This window comes from Triticum aestivum, chromosome 1D (assembly GCF_018294505.1).
Source record: "Triticum aestivum cultivar Chinese Spring chromosome 1D, IWGSC CS RefSeq v2.1, whole genome shotgun sequence".
Taxonomy (NCBI): Eukaryota; Viridiplantae; Streptophyta; class Magnoliopsida; order Poales; family Poaceae; genus Triticum; species Triticum aestivum.
Genome location: NC_057796.1, coordinates 386,682,307 through 386,704,091, shown reverse-complemented (window position 1 = coordinate 386,704,091; position 21,785 = coordinate 386,682,307). Strand labels below are relative to the sequence as shown.

The following is a 21,785-nucleotide window of genomic DNA, read 5'->3' as shown; positions in this document are numbered from 1 at the left end:
CGTTTATTCCGCAGTTCCTGTTTTGAGTTACAAATATGAGCAACCGCACCGGTATCAAATACCCAGGAGCTACTACGAGTACTGGTAAGGTACACATCAATTACATGTATATCACATATACCTTTGGTGTTGCCGGCCTTCTTGTCCGCTAAGTATTTGGGGCAGTTCCGCTTCCAGTGACCACTTCCCTTGCAATAAAAGCACTCAGTCTCAGGCTTGGGTGCATTCCTTGGCTTCTTCCCGGCAACTGGCTTACCGGGCGCGGCAACTCCCTTGCCATCCTTCTTGAAATTCTTCTTACCCTTGCCTTTCTTGAACTTAGTGGTTTTATTCACCATCAACACTTGATGTTCTTTTCTGATCTCCACCTCCGCTGATTTCAGCATCGAATATACCTCAGGAATGGTCTTTTCCATCCCCTGCATACTGAAGTTCATCACAAAGCTCTTGTAGCTTGGTGGAAGCGACTGAAGGATTCTGTCAATGACCGCGTCATCCGGGAGATTAACTCCCAGCTGAGACAAGCGGTTGTGTAACCCAGACATTCTGAGTATGTGCTCACTAACAGAACTATTTTCCTCCATTTTACAGCTGAAGAACTTGTCGGAGACTTCATATCTCTCGACCCGGGCATGAGCTTGGAAAACCATTTTCAGCTCTTCGAACATCTCGTATGCTCCATGTTTCTCAAAACGCTTTTGGAGACCCGGTTCTAAGCTGTAAAGCATGCCGCACTGAACGAGGGAGTAATCATCAGCACGTGATTGCCAAGCGTTCATAACGTCTTGGTTCTCTGGGATTGGTGCTTCACCTAGCAGTGCTTCTAGGACATAATCTTTCTTGGCAGCTATGAGGATGATCCTCAGGTTCCGGACCCAGTCCGTATAGTTGCTGCCATCATCTTTCAGCTTGGTTTTCTCTAGGAACGCGTTGAAGTTGAGGACAACGTGGGCCATTTGATCTACAAGACATATTGTAAAGATTTTAGACTAAGTTCATGATAATTAAGTTCATATAATCAAATTATTCAATGAACTCCCACTCAGATAGACATCCCTCTAGTCATCTAAGTGAAACATGATCCGAGTTAACTAGGCCGTGTCCGATCATCACGTGAGACGGACTAGTCAAGATCGGTGAACATCTCCATGTTGATCGTATCTTCTATACGACTCATGCTCGACCTTTCGGTCCTCCGTGTTCCGAGGCCATGTATGTACATGCTAGGCTCGTCAAGTCAACCTAAGTGTATTGTGTGTGTCCCGAGGCCATGTCTGTACATGCTAGGCTCATCAACACCCGTTGTATGCGAACGTTAGAATCTATCACACCCGATCATCACGTGGTGCTTCGAAACAATGAACCTTCGCAACGGTGCACAGTTAGGGGGAACACTTTCTTGAAATTATCATAAGGGATCATCTTACTTACTACCGTCGTTCTAAGCAAATAATATGCAAAACATGATAAACATCACATGCAATCAAATAGTGACATGATATGGACAATATCATTTTGCTCCTTTGATCTCCATCTTCGGGGCACCATGATCATCTTCGTCACCGGCATGACACCATGATCTCCATCATCATGATCTCCATCATTGTGTCTTCATGAAGTTGTCACGCCAACGATTACTTCTACTTCTATGGCTAACGCGTTTAGCAATAAAGTAAAGTAATTTACATGGCGTTATTCAATGACACGCAGGTCATACAAAAAAAATAAAGACAACTTCTATGGCTCCTGCCGGTTGTCATACTCATCGACATGCAAGTCGTGATTCCTATTACAAGAATATGATCAATCTCATACATCACATATATCATTCATCACATCTTCTGGCCATATCACATCACATAGCACATGCTGCAAAAACAAGTTAGACGTCCTCTAATTGTTGTTGCAAGTTTTTACGTGGCTTGTATAGGTTTCTAGCAAGAACGTTTCTTACCTACGTAAAACCACAACGTGATATGCCAATTTCTATTTACCCTTCATAAGGACCCTTTTCATCGAATCCGTTCCGACTAAAGTGGGAGAGACAGACACCCACTAGCCACCTTATGCAACTAGTGCATGTCAGTCGGTGGAACCTGTCTCACGTAAGCGTACGTGTAAGGTCGGTCCGGGCCGCTTCATCCCACAATACCGCCGAAACAAGATAAGACTAGTAGCGGCAAGAAGAATTGGCAACATCTACGCCCACAACTGCTTTGTGTTCTACTCGTGCATAGTAACTACGCATAAACCTGGCTCATGATGCCACTGTTGGGGATCGTAGCAGAATTTTAAAATTTTCTACGCATCACCAAGATCCATCTATGGAGTATACTAGCAAAGAGGGGAAAGGTGTTGTAGGGGAGGAGGGAGGCGCCAAAGGCTGTAGTCTTGCTGCCCTCCCTCACCCCCTTTTATATAGGCCCCCCTGGGAGGGGGGCGCCGGCCAAGAACCCATCTGTGGGGGGCGGCGGCCAAGGGGGAGGGGGAACTTCCCCCCAAGTCAAGTGGGGCGCCCCCCACCCTAGGGTTTCCAACCCTAGGCGCAGGGGGGAGGCCCATGGGGGGCGCCCCAGCCCACTAAGGGCTGGTTCCCTTCCCACTTCAGCCCATGGGGCCCTCCGGGATAGGTGGGCCCACCCGGTGGACCCCCGGGACCCTTCCGGTGGTCCCGGTACAACACCGATAACCCTCAAAACTTTCCCGGTGGCCGAAACTGGACTTCCTATATATAATTCTTCACCTCCGGACCATTCCGGAACTCCTCGTGACGTCCGGGATCTCATCCGGGACTCCGAACAACTTTCGGGTTTCCGCATACTCATATCTCTACAACCCTAGCGTCACCGAACCTTAAGTGTGTAGACCCTACGGGTTCGGGAGACATGCAGACATGACCGAGACGCCTCTCCGGTCAATAACCAACAGCGGGATCTGGATACCCATGTTGGCTCCCACATGTTCCACGATGATCTCATCGGATGAACCACGATGTCGAGGATTCAATCAATCCCGTATACAATTCCCTTTGTCAATCGGTATGTTACTTGCCCGAGATTCGATCGTCGGTATCCCAATACCTTGTTCAATCTCGTTACCGGCAAGTCTCTTTACTCGTACCGCAATGCATGATCCCGTGACTAACTCCTTAGTCACATTGAGCTCATTATGATGATGCATTACCGAGTGGGCCCAGAGATACCTCTCCGTCATACGGAGTGACAAATCCCAGTCTCGATCCGTGCCAACCCAACAGACACTTTCGGAGATACCCGTAGTGTACCTTTATAGTCACCCAGTTACGTTGTGACATTTGGCACACCCAAAGTACTCCTACGGTATCCGGGAGTTGCACGATCTCATGGTCTAAGGAGAAGATACTTGACATTGGAAAAGCTCTAGCAAACGAACTACACGATCTTTGAGCTATGCTTAGGATTGGGTCTTGTCCATCACATCATTCTCCTAATGATGTGATCCCGTTATCAATGACATCCAATGTCCATAGTCAGGAAACCATGACTATCTGTTGATCAACGAGCTAGTCAACTAGAGGCTTACTAGGGACACGTTGTGGTCTATGTATTCACACATGCATTACGATTTCCGGATAACACAATTATAGCATGAACAATAGACAATTACCATGAACAAAGAAATATAATAATAACCATTTATTATTGCCTCTAGGGCATATTTCCAACAAGCCTCACAACTTAGTTCTCATATGAGGATATCTGCCATGACAAAAGCATGACACCGTGTTGTCTTGGTCAAGGCAGTGCTTACTGCCATTGCTATATATCATATTGCGCCCCTGGAATTGCCGGTGGAAGTGAAGAAGATTGATAACTTGCGGTGTGCCTATCTTTGGGCGGGTTGTGATAAGGTGACCAGTGGAAAATGCAAGGTCAACTGGGAACTCGTCTACAAGCCCAAGATCTTTGGTGGTTTGGGAATCCTCAACCTTGAGAAGTTTTCTACCGCCCTTCGATTGCGATGGCTTTGGTATGAATGGGCTGACCCCCCCCCCCCCCCAAGACTTGGGTTGGGTTGGGACAGGAACACCGTGCAATGATGATGATAGAGACCTTTTTGCGGCAGCCACCACAACTAGTGTTGGAGATGGATGTAAGATGAAATTCTGGGAATCATCTTGGCTCGGCGGCATGAGACCTAAAGATATTGCTCCAAAGATATTTGACCTCTCAAAAAAGAAATCTTCCTCGGTCCAAAAAGCTCTCTCAACAATTATTAGGTTAGTCAGATTGATACCAACCATGGGCTCACCACAGAGCATATTCAGAAGTTTGCCTTGCTTTGGGATAAGCTATCCTCTGTTACTCTCGACAATGATGTGCATGATACTATCATACGGAAGTTCACGTCTCATGGAGAATGCTCAGCGTCGACTGCCTATATGGCGCAGTTTGCGGGACACACGACAAGCATCAAGCTTGTTGCTATTTCGAAGTGTTGGGCCCCTCCGAAATGCAATTCTTTTGTTTGGTTGATAATTCAAAACAGAGTATGGATGGCCGATCGATTGCACCGTCGTGGATGGCCGAACTGCAACCTCTGCCCGCTTTCCAAGCAAGTCCAGGAAACCACATCACACCTTCTCTTCCAATGCAGGTTCTCCCCGCGTGTTTAGATCGAGGTTGCAACATGGTTTGGTATACATGGTGATGTGGTGAGGAGCTGGCGAAATGAGGCTTCGGTTCGAGAATGGTGGATTAAAAACGTGACCGAGCGTGGAGATCAGAGAAAGGCTACCGCTTCCTTGTTCATGCTTATGTCTTGGGAGATTTAGAAAGAGCGTAATGCAAGGGTTTTTCGTAACACCGCCGCTACGACGATGATGCTCACCGCGAAGATAAAAGAGGAAGCTCATCTTTAGGCTATTGCCAGTGCCACCCACTTGAGTATTGTAATACCGCGAGAGTAGTTAGTTGTCTCCCGCTTTGCGGCCATTTGTCTTAAATCTTCTCCCTCAATCAATGAAAATGGCAAATATTTTGCCTTGTTAAAAAAAGGCAGGGAGAGGTACAGTCCCCTGACTTTGATTCGCTGCAGGCGCATGAACAGCGATTTAAACCCGCGTTTATCTACAGTAAGAAGCTACATTATTCTAGCTACATTACCTGCTTAGCTCTCGGACTTGCCTCAATGATTTGACGCAATGGAGCATTATATCTTCCCCGCCTTTGCAGCACGTCAGAGGAGCCGGTTCCGGTTGCATTGTACCTGCAGAGAAAGGAGTACATGCCATGACCTGGCCAAGTATATGAATGAACGCTGATTTTTTTTATCATAAAGAACTTTCAGTTGGGCAAGGCGTGAGAATGCTCACCCGTCTCATGGTTTCGTGTAACGAACAGGTCACACGAGAATGCCAGGGAAAAAAAGACACCAAGCCTTTTCTTTTACCGAATTTGGTCGCCTTGTTCCCCTGAACACTCGATAAAAGCCTCAACTTGTAGCAGAAGACGGCCGGTAGCAACCAACAGCGTGCGTGAGAGCAAAGGATTCTTTACATTTCCTGCCTGCATCTGCCAACAACTGCCCACGCACGTACTACGCTCTTGTACAGTCGTTAGTACGCCACGCCGGTTGCCGTGATGTCTCGTCTCGTCACCGGCAGGGTTGCGCGCGGCGGTCCCCTCTCGTTCTCTGGCCCTCGGTGCGTCCCGATCATTCCTGAGTCACTGTTGGATCCTACTACCGTCTCGTCTATCCACACCACGCCTCCATCCACTCGCTCGCTACTAATTTTTTTCTTTTTTTGAGACGCGCTCGCTACTATTCGTGGAAAATCGCAAAAGAAAAGACCCACCACGGTGGTCGTGTCTCGCACGGTCGTCGTGTGCCCGTGGCTGGTCCGCGGCTATACGCTACGGCACCGCACCCTCCCCAACTCGCCGAGAGCTTCTGGAAACGCAGACCAAGACCAAATCGCGTACTATCCCGAACGCGTTGGCTTCACGCCACAAGGCACCGCGCGCGTAGAGTACAGCAAAAGCGCAGAGACCAGGCGGCACTTGCACCACCGGCGGAATGGGCCGAAAATGGAAGGAGAATGACGGGATGGGAGGAAAGCAACCGGGCGGTACGTTCTGGAGGCCAGGCATATTCGCCCGGATAACCGCACTTTGTCAAGTGGTGGCGGGCAGGGTCCGCACGCCATCGTTTCGTTTGCCCCCGCGCATGGATCACGTACGTACGGACGCACACCGCGACGTCGACGGTCGGGCCGGGGCTGTACCGGAAATGCCCCTCTCCCGAGATTGGCACTCCAGCACAGCACGAGCCGAGATCAAATCGCTTGTACCCCTGCCTGCCCTTCTCGGTCAAACGAATATGTGTTCGTAACTTGCACATTTTAGCCAGAATTTGCAATTTTGATGCTACGTCAAACTGCCAGTACTCCTACAATTAAACAGGTTAGGTAGATGCGGTTGGGCAACAAGAAAAGACAACGCCATCACAGGCTTTATTACGCCCAGCAACCAACTATTCCTGCGACGAAAAAGCGCCTTCAACACCATGCCAGGTGGGCCCCCGCGGCGCGTAACTCCTGCCAGGCCCACCTTGGCAGCCTCTCACGCTCAGAATTTCCTCACGTCTCGTTCTTCAGCAACGCATCTCATGATTCGGATTTTAAAATGAGGACGCGGACGACAACTGCAGAGGCAGCTTGGGCGATCACTCTCCGGCTGCAACGATCTCTGCGCGACGTGGCGGCATGTTCGTTCATTCCTCCGCGGCCACCCGTCCGCCTACCTCTCTCCATGACACGTGGTCCCGGGCACCCACGTGCCCCCATATGTCAGCCCGACACCGAGCTGCGCTCAGTTGGCGAGGCGGACCGCGACGGCCCACGTGCGCCCCGCGTGCGGAGGACGGGCTCACTTATAAATGCGGCTCTCAACGCCCGCCTATCCCCTTCCCCTTTTCACCCCCCGTCGGTCTCCCCCCAAATTCCCACCCCCCGCAGCGACCCGCGACGCCGGCGCGAGCGACCCCACCCCACGAGCGGCGACGCGAAGCCCCTCAGACGAACGAACGGACCCGCCGGAGAGAAGCGGCGAGCGGCCGAGCCCAGTCGCGGTGAGTCCCCGCCCCCCGCGCTCCCTCTCGGATTACTAGATGATGATTTGGATCCAGTTCGATTTGGCATTTGTTTTTGTCCCCTTTTTCATCCGGGAAGGAAACTTCGCGTCCCGTTTTTACTGCTCGCGGCGTGAGTTTCGCCGAGCTTTCCCTGCCGAAGGAAGGAAGGCGACTGTTCTTCTGGGTTTGGGAATCGGGAGGTCTGTGGGTTTTGCCTCGTCTGGGAATCGATGATGGGCATGCGCGCTAAAGTACTAATTTGGGTAACCGAGGTCTGGAAAATGCGCGCAGGTTTTTGGACCCCTGTATAGGAGTAGCAGCATTTTCTGCTTGTTTTTGAAGCAGGTTTCTGTTTGAATGTCTTCATGAGTCAGCTCACGAGCAGCACGAGTTTTTTCATTAATTGTTATTTGTGGCGATAATGTTCGAGCTATATATAGATCTCAGGACACTTGGAAGTTCGAATTCAAATGCCAATATTACCAGCAATTATATCACGAAATAATACCAAAGACTGAAGAGAAACTGCAAAAAAAGGCCCGACACGTTTATAGTATATTTTTCCATAATATCCTGCGAGAACAGCTCGGGAAACTTCTCTGAAAAACACCCGCACTCCGGCCCGGCCTCTTCTTCTCCCCTTCCCCCTTCCGTCCCCCCCGCAGCCTCAATTGGCCTTCGCCGCCGCCTTTGTTCCACCCAAGCACGCGCGCCACCTCGGTGGTATCGCCCACGTCCTCGCCCGCTCCACTGACCTGGCCTGCCGTGGAGTCGAGATCTGTCCGTACCCGGGCTCGGATTGATTTTCCCTCGGTTGGTGGCGAACCCTAACTTGCTTGGATTGTTACTCGAGTCTTGTTCTGGTTTAATCTTCCCACCAATCCATCCACTCTCTGACGGATTTATTTGCTGCGCGGGGGAGTACGGATAGAAATCGTATACTACTTATGTTCATTTGATTGCAGAAATTGATGAAGCAATTGGACGAATCGAGCAGATCGGTGAGTGTTTGATGCGTGCGATCGAGGGCTCGTGCAGAGATGGACGTGGTGGGGATGGTGGGGCGCGGGGTGGGGCGTGTCCTCTCGCAGGGCATGTACTCCGTCGCCACGCCCTTCCACCCTTTCGGCGGCGCCGTCGACATCATCGTGGTTGAGCAGCCCGACGGCTCCTACCGCAGCACGCCCTGGTATGTCCGCTTTGGCAAGTTCCAGGGTGTTCTCAAGCGTAACGAGAAGGTCGTCACCATCGCCGTCAATGGCGTGGACGCCAGCTTCCACATGCTGCTCGACAACTCTGGCCAGGCTTACTTCATGCGGGAGCTCGTGCCTGGCGGTGAGGACTCTGAAACCGCTGCAGAAGAAGCTACGAGCGAGCCTGAAACTCCTCTGCGTAGTAAGAGTGACGGGGAACTTTACAGCCAGTTGGTCGGCCCAGAGTTGAATGAGGACCAGGAGGAACAAAATGGAGAGGAGTTTGATTCATATGGCTATTCCAAGTTGGAGGAGGCAGAAGATTTGGCAAATCAAGCTGGTGGGGGCAATTCAGAGATGCTTTTGGTTAGTGTGAACGGGTGTGTTCTAACTGCTCCCATTTCTTCAACTGAGGAGAATATGGAGAATGTGCAACTAAGTGACCCGCAGTTCCATTTGGGGCCTGGGGAGAGCTCGAGTGGCGACCTCAGCCGCGGTGGCGAGGTGTGGGAATCTGGCATTTTGGATGGTTTATACATATCACAGGAAAAGGTTAAGTTTGATTCTGAACATCCATCAGAGGCTTTGGAGGAGCTTCGGGAGGTGTCAATTTTGAAGGATGGGTCACATGACATCCCAGTTAATGAACATGAAAGCCTCCATGTCTCTGTTAATGAAGGCCAGACCTGTGTTGCATTGACCAATGCTCTTGATGTGTCGGTGAACAATGATGATGCTTATCAACCATTGACCAATGAAGACAAGACTTGTGACATTCCACTGGTTCAGAGCAACTGTGCTGCATTGACCAATGAAGACGAGGTTCAGAGTGTGCCACCACGGTCAGAGAACAATGGACTGAATTATCAACCTTTGGTCGTGGAAGATGAAGGTCATGAAGTTTCAGGGAACAATGGTGAGGGCTATCAACCCTTTCCCAATAAAGATGAAGCTCTTGACGTGTCGGAGAACAATGATGATGCTTATCAACCATTGACCAATGAAGATGAGACTTGTGATATTCCACTGGTTCAGAACAACGAGGCCTGCAAGTCCCCATCCATGGAAGGCAAGGTTTGTGATGCCAACAATGAGATTACTGAGGGTGAGGTTCAGGGTTTATCACAGTCAGGGAACAATGGTCCGGATTATCAAACGCTGAATGTGGAAGATGAGGCTAATGATATTCCAGGGAGCAACGCTGAGGTTGATCCACTCTTGCCCAATAAAGAAGAGTCCCTTGATATCTTGGAGAACAATGATGAGGGTTCTCAACCATTGACCAATGAAGACGAGACTTCTGATATTCCACTGGTTCAGAACAATGAGGTCTGCAAGTCCCCATCCAAGGCAGGCAAGGTTTGTGATGCCAGCAATGAGATTATTGAGGATGAGGTTCAGGGTTTATCACAGTCAGGGAACAATGGTCCGAATTATCAAACGCTGAATGTGGAAGATGAGGCTAATGATATTTCAGGGAGCAACGCTGAGGTTGATCCACTCTTGCTCAATAAAGAAGAGCCCCTTGATGTCTTGAAGAACAATGATGAGGGTTCTCAACCCTTGACCAATGAAGATGAGGTTCAGAATGATGAGGCATGCGAATCCCCATCTAAGTCCGGTGAAATTTGTGATGAAAGCAATGAGAATATTCAGGCTAGTTTTAGCAGATATGATACTTTCAGAAGTTGCTTGGATTTGACATCACAAGATGATGGAGATTCAGGAACTGAACTCTTTTCACCTGAATTTGATCACCAGAGGGATCCTGAGCTTAGTCTGAGTATCCGTTCCGATGTTGACATAGATCTGGGAGAAGATGGAAGTGAAACTGCGGACTGTGATCCATCCAATCAATTAAAGCATATAGAGGAAGTGGATGTTTCATCAGTTACTTCAGACGATAATATAACACGCAGCGAAGGCTGCTCTCCTGTCTATGGCAAGGCAGCTGACTTGTCCTGTGAAGGGGGTTCTGATGACAGGAGCAAAGATACCACCCCTTCTAATATTGCTGCTAGTAAATCTGATCGCTTGCGAATGTCCCCAAGCAGTGACAGAGACAAATTAGGAAGCATTCCGGAGAACCCAACTGCTGAAGAGGAAATAAATAAAGAAGAGCACCCCCATTTACAGAAGGGTTTGGGTAAGCACATGTCAGTCAGCAATGTTTCTCTCTTTTATAAGATTAGGTCTCATAGTTTTTCTTTGATTTGTACTGGCAGGCTTTGAGATTTCTCTGTGTGGGCACTTGCTACGGCCAGGAATGGGCCAAACATCTGCTGATGAAGTGTTCCAGCAAAATCTTGTCCCTGAGGAGGATTTCAAATTGTCTGGACCATCAATAATAAAAAATGCAAACCTTATTGTCAGAATTGGCTGTAACTATTTCTCATGGAGTAAAGTTTCTCATGTTGTTCTTGGGAAGGCTGTATTTGGTCCAGACTTCTGTGTAGAACCTATCGATGCTATTCCAGTTGAACGCCAAGAAACACCCAATTCGAGAGATGATTCTCTTGGGTTGTCCCCAAGCCGGAGATGGAGGCTGTGGCCTATTCCATTTAGGATATCAAGATCTCTTCAACGCAGTAATAGTGATTCTTCTGAGGATATTTTTCTTGACACAGAGACAGTCTTAAGTCCTATGGACGAGCAAGCCCCAGCCAACAATAAAGACCAGTCACCAAGAAAGCAATTTGTGCGGACTTTAATTCCCACTAGCGAACAGGTGGCATCTCTTAATCTTAAGGAGGGACAAAACATTGTCACCTTTAGCTTCTGCACCAGAGTTTTTGGGAAGCAGCAGGTTCATGCCTCTTTTTGCTTAATTAATCATTTCCTGTTGTTATTTCGTGGATCTTTATATTAATATTTGTTATTTTTGCTAGGTTGATGCACATATCTACGTGTGGAAATGGAATGCAAAAATTGTTATATCCGACGTGGATGGAACCATCACAAGGTAAAGTTTGTAGTTCACTTTCATATAGTTTTTAGTTGTCACTTGTCAGCTTAGTATTGTGGAACTAAATATTTCAGCCCCTCATCTGTCATAGACTCATAGTGTCTCATCAAACTGTAATTGTTATATCAAACTAGCATAACTTTCCAGCCAAATAATGAGCTGCTGTGTATATACAATAATTTCATGGTATTAGATGTTGCCATGAGGTATTCTTATTTTATCTCACTTCATGTTCAAGGCAATATTGATTGAAAGATGGATCGGCCTTGTACTAGATTCAAACAATTTGCTTGTTCACAAATGAAATTTGTAGTACTTTATTTTGAATTGTGGTCTCATAGAATCTAAGCAGAGTATTTGAAGAACAAAAAAACTGCTAGTTTAAGCATCTACATCTTTGGATTGTTAAATTGAATGAGTCAATGAGTTGTTTTGCTTCTAGATTTATTACATGTAATTCTAGGTACAAACTATGTGCCGTCTAAGCTGAACCTTTTCTATTAATATTGAGGTTATTCATTTCTTGTAACCTTTAGGCACTATGCTCACTTTGTGATATGTTAAAATGGTGGCAAAACTTCCCATTGGCACCATTAGGCCTTGGATGACATTCTTTGCATCTTAGTTGGAACGATTTCTATCATCATATATGGTCTGGTACATGTGAATATTAGGCCGGCAATTGGTAAAATTAGCCAACATCGGTCTCTCAATCACTGCAATAGTGCTTTGCAAAATAACTCGGGCATAGATTTAAATGGCAAAGTTTATCTCTTTCATTTTGAGTTCAAGGCGCCATGCTCATTTTGTTTGAAAACTAGTGATTGTAATCAATTATTTCTCTCTTAAGTCGGATTATCAGGAAATAAATTGCATGTACTTTCTTGGTCACACATGTCCAGCAAATTTCCTTCTCAGCTCAACCGAAAATTTCAGTGGACAATGCTGCCATGCACTGACTGAATTAAACCTCAGCTCCATCCAATGAATTTCCGGCTTACTGCACCATTTCCCTTTGCATTCTAGAGCTCTGTACATGAACTTTTGCTGTAAATTATCACAACAGCTGAATGTGAGTGGGTTACATTTCAGGTCTGATGTCTTGGGCCAGGTCATGCCTTTAGTCGGACGAGATTGGAGTCAGTCTGGTGTTGCTCGACTCTTTTCTGCAATAAAGGTGTGATACACAATTTTGAGATTTTGTTTCAGGATTTTATTTTTGGATGAGATTGTACCCAGTTTTGAGCACATACGGCACATACGTTTCTGATGAGTCTTCTGTTTCCTGTCCAGGAAAATGGTTATCAACTGATATTCCTTAGCGCTAGAGCCATTGTCCAGGCATATCTGACAAAAAACTTCCTCTTCAATCTAAAACAGGTAAATTAGCTGTTGCCATTTGTTGTTTCCTTCTGTCACTTCTATTCAACTCGTAGTGATTTGATCATATATGCGGTATAACTGCATCGATTATCTAATAGATGTCTATTTTATATTGCTAGTATTTTCTATTGAGTTTGTTATGTACTCAACCATCCTTTTACAATTTTGCAGGATGGGAAAGTTATGCCTAATGGACCTGTTGTAATTTCGCCCGATGGATTGTTCCCTTCACTCTACCGAGAAGGTAACGTGATTATGATTTTAGCAAATTAATTTGCCATTTGGATTCGCTTAACTCTACCGGATGATCTGTAGACCCTCTGATTGACCACCGAAAATTTGCTATTAATGATAAAATATTTTCTTCTTTGACTGCAATATAAAATTATTTTTTAGCATCTTCTAATGGTTCCTCTGTTTTTCTCAGTTATACGAAGAGCACCACATGAGTTCAAGATTGCCTGTCTGGAGGTAACTGTCAGAATCAGCTTCCTAAGTTTGCTTGCTTAGCACCTCTGTAAAGAAATATAAGAGTGTTTAGATCACTAAAGTAGTGATCCAAACGCTCTTATATTAGTTTACGGGGGGAGTAATAATGAAAGTATAAAAAATGCAATGAAAACTCTACCTTTTCAATGCAATGAAATGCAAAAGCCCTTTGCATTTTCTCGAAAAAAAAGTATAAAAAATGTTGACTTTATGATTTTTCTGGATCTGCAATTTCTCTGGAATTAAGGTCATATATTGGCCCATGCCTGTTTAATTCTCCCATGGGATCTTACCCTTCTACTCCCTCTGTTCCTAAGTATTTTTAGAGATTTCAATGCGGACTACATACGGATGTATATAGACGTACTTTAGTGTGGATTCACTCATTTTGCTCTGTCCGTAGTCCGTAGTGGAATCTCTAGAAAGACTTATATTTAGGAACATAGGGAGTAATACACAAACAAATAATAAGCTTGGTAGATTAACTAAGGTTTTTCATGGGATTGGCTCCTAAATTCTCTTGTGAAGGCTGGGGCATAATTTTAGGCACATAAGGCCACAGGCTTTTGACATCTTCTATTTTTATTCTTTGACAGGACATTAAAGCACTTTTTCCTTCTGACTACAATCCATTTTATGCTGGATTTGGCAACAGAGACACTGACGAGCTTACGTACAAAAAGATGGGAATTTCGAAAGGCAAGATTTTTATCATCAACCCCAAGGTATCTCAATTACACTAAGTCGAAGTCATTAATGTTGTGCTCGATGTGTGATTGCCTCCTAAGTCACATCTTGTTGGCATGCAGGGTGAAGTGGCCATCAATAGTTCAGTTGATGTGAAGTCCTATACCTCCTTGCATACCCTTGTCAATGACATGTTCCCTCCAACAACTTTGGTTGAGCAGGTCAGTGGCTGTTCTGAACTTGACTAGGCTGTTCTGAACTCTCAATTACACTAGGATTTTTTTGCATTAATGTTTTCTAACTAGAATGTTTGAACTTGGCAACGATGCTTACACAGTAGTACAGTCAGTTACAATGATTTTTCCAAACAGCGATAAAAGGTCACATAGAGATAAAATGCACTGGACTTGTGTATATGCAAACTACACTCAGAAGATTAGCTACACTGAGGCAGGGGCATGATTAGCTTTTCTTTCTTCTATATTATCAAGAACTCGAACGTTCTTCTGCTGTAAGATGCAGACATGCCTATTGATTACTCTTTTGAGAGCAACCAGAATGATAGCGGTCCACTTGCTCATGGTGTTCTACCATTCAAGTGATATGGAGTACTATTTATTTTGGTTTCTGACCATCAATTATAATGCTGTGCAGGAAGATTACAACTCCTGGAATTATTGGAAGGTGCCGCTGCCAGACATTGATTTGTAGAGTAGTTTTGACAAGTACAGCAGTAGATGCAAGTAGAGTCTGTGGACAGCATGACAGGCAAGTTCGTGTACGCTAGTTCTCAATCGCCACAGCAGAATTCTGTTCAACCTGTAAAGCATCTGGTGAGTTTTCCAGATGGACTGTGTTGATCGCCGTTGTTGCAGAAGCTCGATTTTCCTTGCTCCGACGCAGCGCCATCACGATCATTCATCTTTTAGGTAGTGATCTGATTGTCATGGCCGTCGTTAAAACTTATCGCTGCTGTGCTGGCATCTCAATTCGCAACGATGTAGCCCGCCGAGCTTGTTTGTTAATCTGTTGTCAGCAGCTGCTAGACTCTGTTGCTTTCCTTGTTCTTGTAGCTCTAGGCTGTGATGTCAGTTAGATTACTCGTGGTACATTACTGGAAAGCAACAGGGAACAGAAACTGTCAATCCGCTGTATGTTGTTGTATATGGGATATAAATACGACTGCATTTTTCTGTAAACGTCGCATGTGCATGACTGCTGGGCCTGTGGGTGGAGATGATACCAACTGAGATTATGGTATGCAACTTTTTTCGTCTCGTGGTGGTAACCCTGCTGACAATTGCCAAATGGCGAAGAAGAAACTTTTAGCACAATTGGTTCTCTGGAAACTTTGATGGGGTGTGGACGTGCCCGAGCAGAGCAGCTGACCTCCAGAGCTCGTCACATACAAACATGAGTTGTGTTGGGGATATGACAGGCGTGACCCGCCAGGAGGGGCCGGGTCATCCTGATGGCGGTTCATTTCAATGAAGCCCAAGAGTACAAATCATAATGGCGGTTCATAGATAGGCTGAGTAAAGGGCCTAAGCCCAAAGGCGGCTTAAGGCCCACGGTTATAAACCGCATGTATTTATAGACTTGTGTTGTAAGGCATATGAGATAAGTCACCGAGCCGGAAACGTTGTATGAGCCGACCGGGACTCTGTAGGTCGCAGGGCGTCAACCCGTGTATATAAGAGGACGACCCGACGGCGGCTTAGGACAAGAAACAACAGATCGAGAGCCAGGCTTAGCGTATTCGCTCCCTGGTCATCGAAACCCTAGCAATACCACCTCAAACTGGATTAGGCCTTTACCTTCACCGCAAGGGGCCGAACCAGTATAAACTCCTCGTGTCCTTTGTCTTATTTAACCCCTTTAAGCTAACTTCGTTGCGATGGCTCCACGACTAAGTCCTCACACTAGGACATGTGCCGTGACAATTCCACGACAGTTGGCGCCCACCGTGGGGCTATCGCATGATAGTTTCAAGTTCTTAGAGGGCAACTTCGAAGGGCTCAAGGGATACGCCGTGGGCCGGATGACCAAGAGTCGTCGCGGCAAGCTCTACATCGATGACGTAGGCTGGGGCCCCGAGGCCGGCTCAATTGAGTACGGGTACCGGGTCCCCTTTGGTGGAATTCACGTCTTCATTGGCAAGATCGGCGAACCGGGCCCTGAGCTGGACATCTGCACCGACATCATCGAGACGGCTCAGCGTGCGAGACCTGCCCGAGTTCAGCCTGTCATGAAGCGTGCCTTCGTGGGATTCATGAACGGTGCGGAATCTGAATCGGTATCTAACGGTGAGACGGTTGTCTATTCAGATGGCGAGTCATCCACTGGTGAGACCGAGTCATTGTATCAACTGCAAGATGGCCGGCTTGGGGGCTGTTCCGATGGCGACAATATTTCGGACCCCTGTGAGCCGCCGAACCGGGTCGCGATTTTCATGGCCGGTACGCAGCGGGTGCAACACTCATCGACTGCAGCAGCACTGATTTCCGGGTCAGCAGCGGCGACGGCTGCCGGGGCAGGAGGCCCTGTGCGCCCGCCGGCTCAGGTCTTAACTGACTTACTGGATAAGCTGACAACATTGTTAACAACAGTGGTTAATTCGGCGGATCAGGATCAGCACAATGCGGCGGTTGCAAAATTGCCTGATGAGATCGCGCAGGCTAAGGAGGAGCTAAACACGGAAAACGCAAGGATGGCTGAGGAGCGGACCGCTTTGGATGCTCAGGCGCAGCGGATTCAGTCGGAGTCTTACCGACTCATGTTAGATCAGAACGCATCAAACGACGTCATGAGGAGGAGGCATCAGACTCGTCTGCCTCCGGTTTACGAGGCAAGGAATCTCTTGAACACGCCAGGAGCAGGAACCAGTAACCAGCCAGTGGTGAATCGGGTTGAAGCACCTGGGACGGGTATGCCGGTTCAGCCGCGCACGACGGACCCGCCTCGTCAGAACAATAACCCGCCGCAGCACGTGCCAACGCCGCCGGGTCATTACTCTAACCCTTTGGATAACATGATCGCCGCGACGTCACGGTTGGCAACTCTTCCGGTTGAGGGCGAGTCTTTGATAGCAGTTGAAACACGGAGGGCTAGAGAGCTCCTTCAGACAGCTTTGGTTCAGCAGCAGGCTTATTCTTACAGTCGTGACAGGATTGATTCCACCCCTCGCCCAAGCCGGAGTTACAGCAGGCACATTGATGAGCCGGCTGTGTCAAGCAGTGCGCGGAATCATAACCCGCCGCGTGGGCATAACCCGGCGGGTGGTGGTGCCAATGCTCAGAACGTGGTGGATCAAGGTAGAGCCCGTCGAGAGGCCGAGTTAGAGGCGCAGTATGCGGCTCGTCAACCTTCTCCGGTTCGTCCGACAACTTCGGTGGAGCCAGGTGTAACCTTCAGGAATTTGGGCGTGCCGTGTTTAGTATCGACTCTACGTAATGAGCGTCTGCCCAAGGATTTCAAGGGTCACCGTAAGGTGCCTAACTATACAGCCGATTTACCTCCCGAAGCATGGATCGAGAGTTATGAGATGGCCATGGAGTTGCTGGATGTCAGTGATGCGGCGTGTGCTAAATATTTCCCCCTGATGTTGGAAGGAACGGCCCGTACTTGGTGAAAGGGGATCCCTGCCAACTCCATTGGGTCATGGGCCGAGTTAAAAGCCCGGTTTATCCAGAATTTCAAGGATACATGCAAGCAACCTATGTCAATTGTGGATTTAGCCTCCTGTGTCCAGGAGGAAGGTGAGCAACAACCCATTGGGTGCGCCGGGTCTCAACAATTCTGCACTCGTCGGATCACATTAATGCCGACTCGGCAGTGTTGATGCTAGAGAACAATTGCCGGTTCACACCCCTAAAGCAGAAGTTGGGATGACTCAAACATCACTGCAATGACATGGGGACCCTCATGGCGGCTCTAGTTAAGTATGCTGACTCTGATGGTACCAAGGACCCCGAGTCTGATGATGAGAAGCGGGGGAAGGGAAAGAAGAGCAGCAACGCCAAGGGGCAGCAGTATAACCCGGCGAACCAGGGAGGCAACGGTAAGCGCAAGGCTGATAATAGTTTTGACTATGTGGCTAACACCAATGCACAGAATAATGGTCAGCGTCGTAAGGGTAAACCGCCCCCGCAGACTGGAGGGTCAGGCATCAATCTTGAGCAACTGTTAAATCAGCCCTGCCCGAAACACGGGACGCGGGAGAGGCCGTCTGGGCACCTCTGGAAAGATTGCTACATTATGAAGGAGTTCAAAAATTCAAATCTTTTCCAAGACAGTCATGGACCGGGTGGCGGTTCAGGATCCGATTTCCATGGGCCGGGTTACGGTGGAGGCGGCTCTAGCTCAGGGTTTCAAGGAAATCAAGGTAGTCATGGCAACCAAGGTGGTTATCATCAGCAGAATAATCAGGGGAGTCAACAGCAGCAACAGTCGGGTTATCAGAGCAACCCAAAGAAGTTGAATAGTGGACAGTATCATGTCTTCACCACTAGCTTATGCAAGCGAGACCATAAGCTTCATAAGAGGGCAGTGAACTCCGTTGAACTGGCAGTTCCCCGTTATTTACGCTGGTCTGAGCAGCCCATTGTATGGAGTCGGGAGGATCACCCGCCCCGAGTTGATAATCCGGGTCACCTGGCATTGGTGGTGGCACCTCAGGTTGGAGGGTATAAGGCCAACTCCACCGCCTGACCCTATCCTATCCGGCCCCGTCCGTTTGGGGTAAAACGGACGAATAGCGCGGCCCAGCGCGCGGCCTCAAACGGACAAATGTCCGGATTCCGTCCGTTTTCGACCCATCCCCGGCCCAAACTTGCGCTCGGTTTGGGGTGAAACGGACGCGCGCGGACGGCCTGGACGCACGCCCTTGTCCCCCCCCCCGTGGCCCGCCTGTCGGGGACACTAGCAGTCCCTCCGCTCCCAACGCTTCCACCCTCTCTCTCCCGCCCCGCCCCGCCGCCGGCGCCGCCGCTATTCTCCGGCCGCCTCCTGACCACGCAGCCTCCGGCCGTCCCTACCAAACCACTTCTCGACATGGCCGCCACCATGCCCGTGCTTTGGCCGTCGATCGGAGGTTTGGCTGTCGCCGTCTTTGCCGGCCGCAGAGGGGACAGGACCGCTGGCGACGCACCACGGCGGCCTCGGCAGCTTCCAACGAGAGCTCCAGAGCGGCCAGTAGCCGGCCGGCAACCACCCCTGCTGCGTTGAGGTGATCATCGCGGCCTCTTCGCCACCACGACCAAAGGTGTTCGGCATTTTGCCCACAAAGGTATGGACAGTGGAGACGAGTTTTTCTTCCATCACTTCCTTTGTTCATCGGACGATTCGTCGTCGGATGATGAAGATCTTGTGGTGGTTGCACTGGTCGTTCACGACCACATTCAACGACAGCTTCCTCGGTACAGGGGGTTAGTCCCTGGCCGTGCTCCCAACCTGAACCACAACAGGGAGAGAGGCCACACCCTGCTCTATGCTGATTACTTTGCCAACACCCCGCTCTTCAAGCCGGATAAATTCCGTCGCCGTTTTCGAATGGCAAGGCATGTGTTCAATCGTATCTGAGAGGAAGTGGTTACTCATGACCCATACTTCGAGTGCAAGACGGATGCCCTTGGCAAGCTTGGATTCTCCTCTTACCAGAAATGCACCGCGGCCATCTGCATGCTTGCATATGGAATCCAGGCGATCTGGTGGATGAGTATGTGCGTATGAGTGAGACAACATGTCTGATGTCAATGTACAAGTTTTGCCAGGCTGTGATCGAGGTGTTTGGCCCAGAGTACTTGAGGCAGCCAACTGCCGCTGATACAGAGAGATTGTTGGCGACCAACGCAGCTAGAGGCTTTCCAGGCATGCTTGGCAGCATAGATTGTATGCACTGGGAGTGGAAGAACTGTCCATTTCGATTGGCACACTCATTTGAATCTTCAAAATGACTTGGTTGAGCACGTGTGGGATCACATTGGCAACCAATAGATGTATTGGTTCATTTTATGTTCATTCAAGACAATTTCGATTGGGTTGTAAAACTATTTTTATTTTCAGACAATTAATATTTGGACATGCAAACTTGTTTTGATATGAAAATATGGGCATTTTTGGCCCTGGCGGACAGGATGGGGCAAACGGATGCGGCCGCGCGCTGGGCGCACGGCCATCGCATCCCAGGACAGGCCCGGACACGACCCCATTGCCCTACCCAAACGGACCGATTCCGGGCAAAGCGGATGTCCGTTTGGGGTCGCGCGGTGGAGTTGGCCTAAGTTCACCAAGGTACTCATGGACGGAGGGAGCAGCATCAATATTCTCTATTATGAGACTTTCCGCCGCATGGGGCTGACAGATAAAAATCTTAAACCATCAAACACTGTTTTCCACGGCGTGGTGCCTGGTAAGTCAGCGTACCTAGTTGGAAAGATAGCTCTGGAAGTTGCTTTTGGAGATGAGCATGACTCTAGATCAGAGACCTTGACCTTTGAAGTGGTGAAAATTAAGAGCCCTTATCATGCTCTGTTTGGACGGCCGGCTTACGCCAAGTTCATGGCACGGCCTTGTTATGTGTATCTGCAACTCAAGATGCCGGGTTACAAGGGAACCATCACAGTGCATGGAAGCCGGAAGATAGCCTTGGAGTGTGAGGAAGGAGACACTGCTTATGCCGAGTCTGCTTGTGCAACAGAGGAGCTGAAATTTTATAAGGATAAAGTTGACCCGGCGGACATGACGTCTCTAAAGAAGCCAACCACAGAGCAGGATCCTTCAATCAAATTTAAGTCGGCAGATGACACTAAGATGGCTGACTTCATTCCTGGCGATTCATCGAAGCAGTTCAGTATCAGTGCCAATCTGGATCCGAAATAGGAAAGCGCGCTCATCGAGTTCATCCGTGAGAACCGGGACATCTTTGCATGGAAACCTTCAGACATGCCGGGTGTACCGAGAGAAATCGCTGAGCACACTCTTAATATTGATCCAAAGTTTAAGCCGGTCAAACAGTTTCTTCGCCGATTCAACGAGGAGAGGCGGAAGGCCATTGGAGAGGAAGTGGCCCGGCTCTTGGCAGCTGGGTTTATCGGTGAAGTTTTCCATCCTGAATGCTTGGCTAGCCCGGTGCTGGTACTCAAGAAGAATGGCACTTGGCGGATGTGTGTGGATTACACGAACTTGAACAAGGCTTGTCCGGCTGATCCGTTTGCTCTCCCTTGTATTGATCAGATCATTGATGCTACGACGGGTTGTGAGCGTCTGAGTTTTTTGGATGCTTATTCTGGTTATCATCAGATCAAGATGGCAGTTAAGGACCAGGAGAAAACAGCTTTCATTACTCCGTTTGGAGCCTTCTGCTATGTGTCTATGCCTTTTGGGCTCAAGAGTGCCCAGGCGACTTATCAGCGGTGTGTGCAAAATTGCCTTCACAATCAGATTGGGCGCAATGTTCATGCTTATGTCGATGACATTGTGGTGAAGTCAAGAAAGAAGGAGACCCTGATTGATGATTTGAAGGAGACATTTGATAATCTCCGGGTCTACAAGATGATGCTTAATCCGGCTAAATGTGTCTTCGGTGTGCCTGCAGGCAAGCTCTTGGGTTTTTTGGTTTCTAACAGAGGCATTGAAGCTAACCCGGAGAAAATCAAAGCCATTACTTCTTTGGCTTAACTAGTGTGCGTTAATGATGTTCAGCGCCTGGCGGGTCGTATTGCGGCTTTGAGCCGGTTCATAAGCCGGCTGGGTGAGAAGGCTATCCCCCTCTATCAAATGATGAAGAAGACAAATCATTTTGTTTGGAGTGATGCTGCTAACCAAGCATTTGAGGATCTAAAGAAACAATTGGCTGAGCCGCCCGTGCTTGCTGCCCCTGTTGATAAGGAGCCATTATATATTGTTGTATGTGGCTTCTAATAGCCGGGCCGTCAGTGTGGCCATCGTGGTAGAAA

At 48.4% G+C, this 21,785-nt stretch overlaps 1 protein-coding gene across 2 annotated transcripts; it reads left to right on the top strand.

Annotated features, from left to right (window-relative positions):
- Nucleotides 1-6,959: 6,959 nt before the first annotated feature.
- LOC123182280 (phosphatidate phosphatase PAH1) lies at nucleotides 6,960-15,029 on the top strand. Of its 2 annotated transcripts, none has more exons than XM_044594797.1 (11): nucleotides 6,960-7,110; nucleotides 8,079-10,452; nucleotides 10,532-11,112; nucleotides 11,195-11,268; nucleotides 12,364-12,448; nucleotides 12,565-12,651; nucleotides 12,826-12,898; nucleotides 13,082-13,125; nucleotides 13,740-13,868; nucleotides 13,953-14,051; nucleotides 14,485-15,029. In XM_044594797.1, the coding sequence occupies exons 2-11, from the start codon at nucleotides 8,154-8,156 to the stop codon at nucleotides 14,539-14,541; spliced, it is 3,528 nt and encodes a 1,175-aa protein (XP_044450732.1). In that variant the 5' UTR covers nucleotides 6,960-7,110; nucleotides 8,079-8,153; the 3' UTR covers nucleotides 14,542-15,029. The 2 variants fall into 2 exon arrangements, with proteins under 2 accessions (XP_044450732.1, XP_044450731.1); XM_044594796.1 differs by lacking the exon at nucleotides 6,960-7,110 and adding an exon at nucleotides 7,145-7,926.
- The last annotated feature ends 6,756 nt before the right edge of the window (nucleotides 15,030-21,785 follow it).

Excerpts from the sequence above, each read along its gene's own strand:
- LOC123182280 (XM_044594797.1), top strand. The coding sequence starts at position 8,154 with ATGGACGTGGTGGGGATGGTGGGGCGCGGGGTGGGGCGTGTCCTCTCG. Across the intron at positions 12,449-12,564 it reads GACTCTTTTCTGCAATAAAG|GAAAATGGTTATCAACTGAT; the intron begins GTGTGATACACA and ends TTTCCTGTCCAG. Across the intron at positions 13,126-13,739 it reads TCAAGATTGCCTGTCTGGAG|GACATTAAAGCACTTTTTCC; the intron begins GTAACTGTCAGA and ends ATTCTTTGACAG.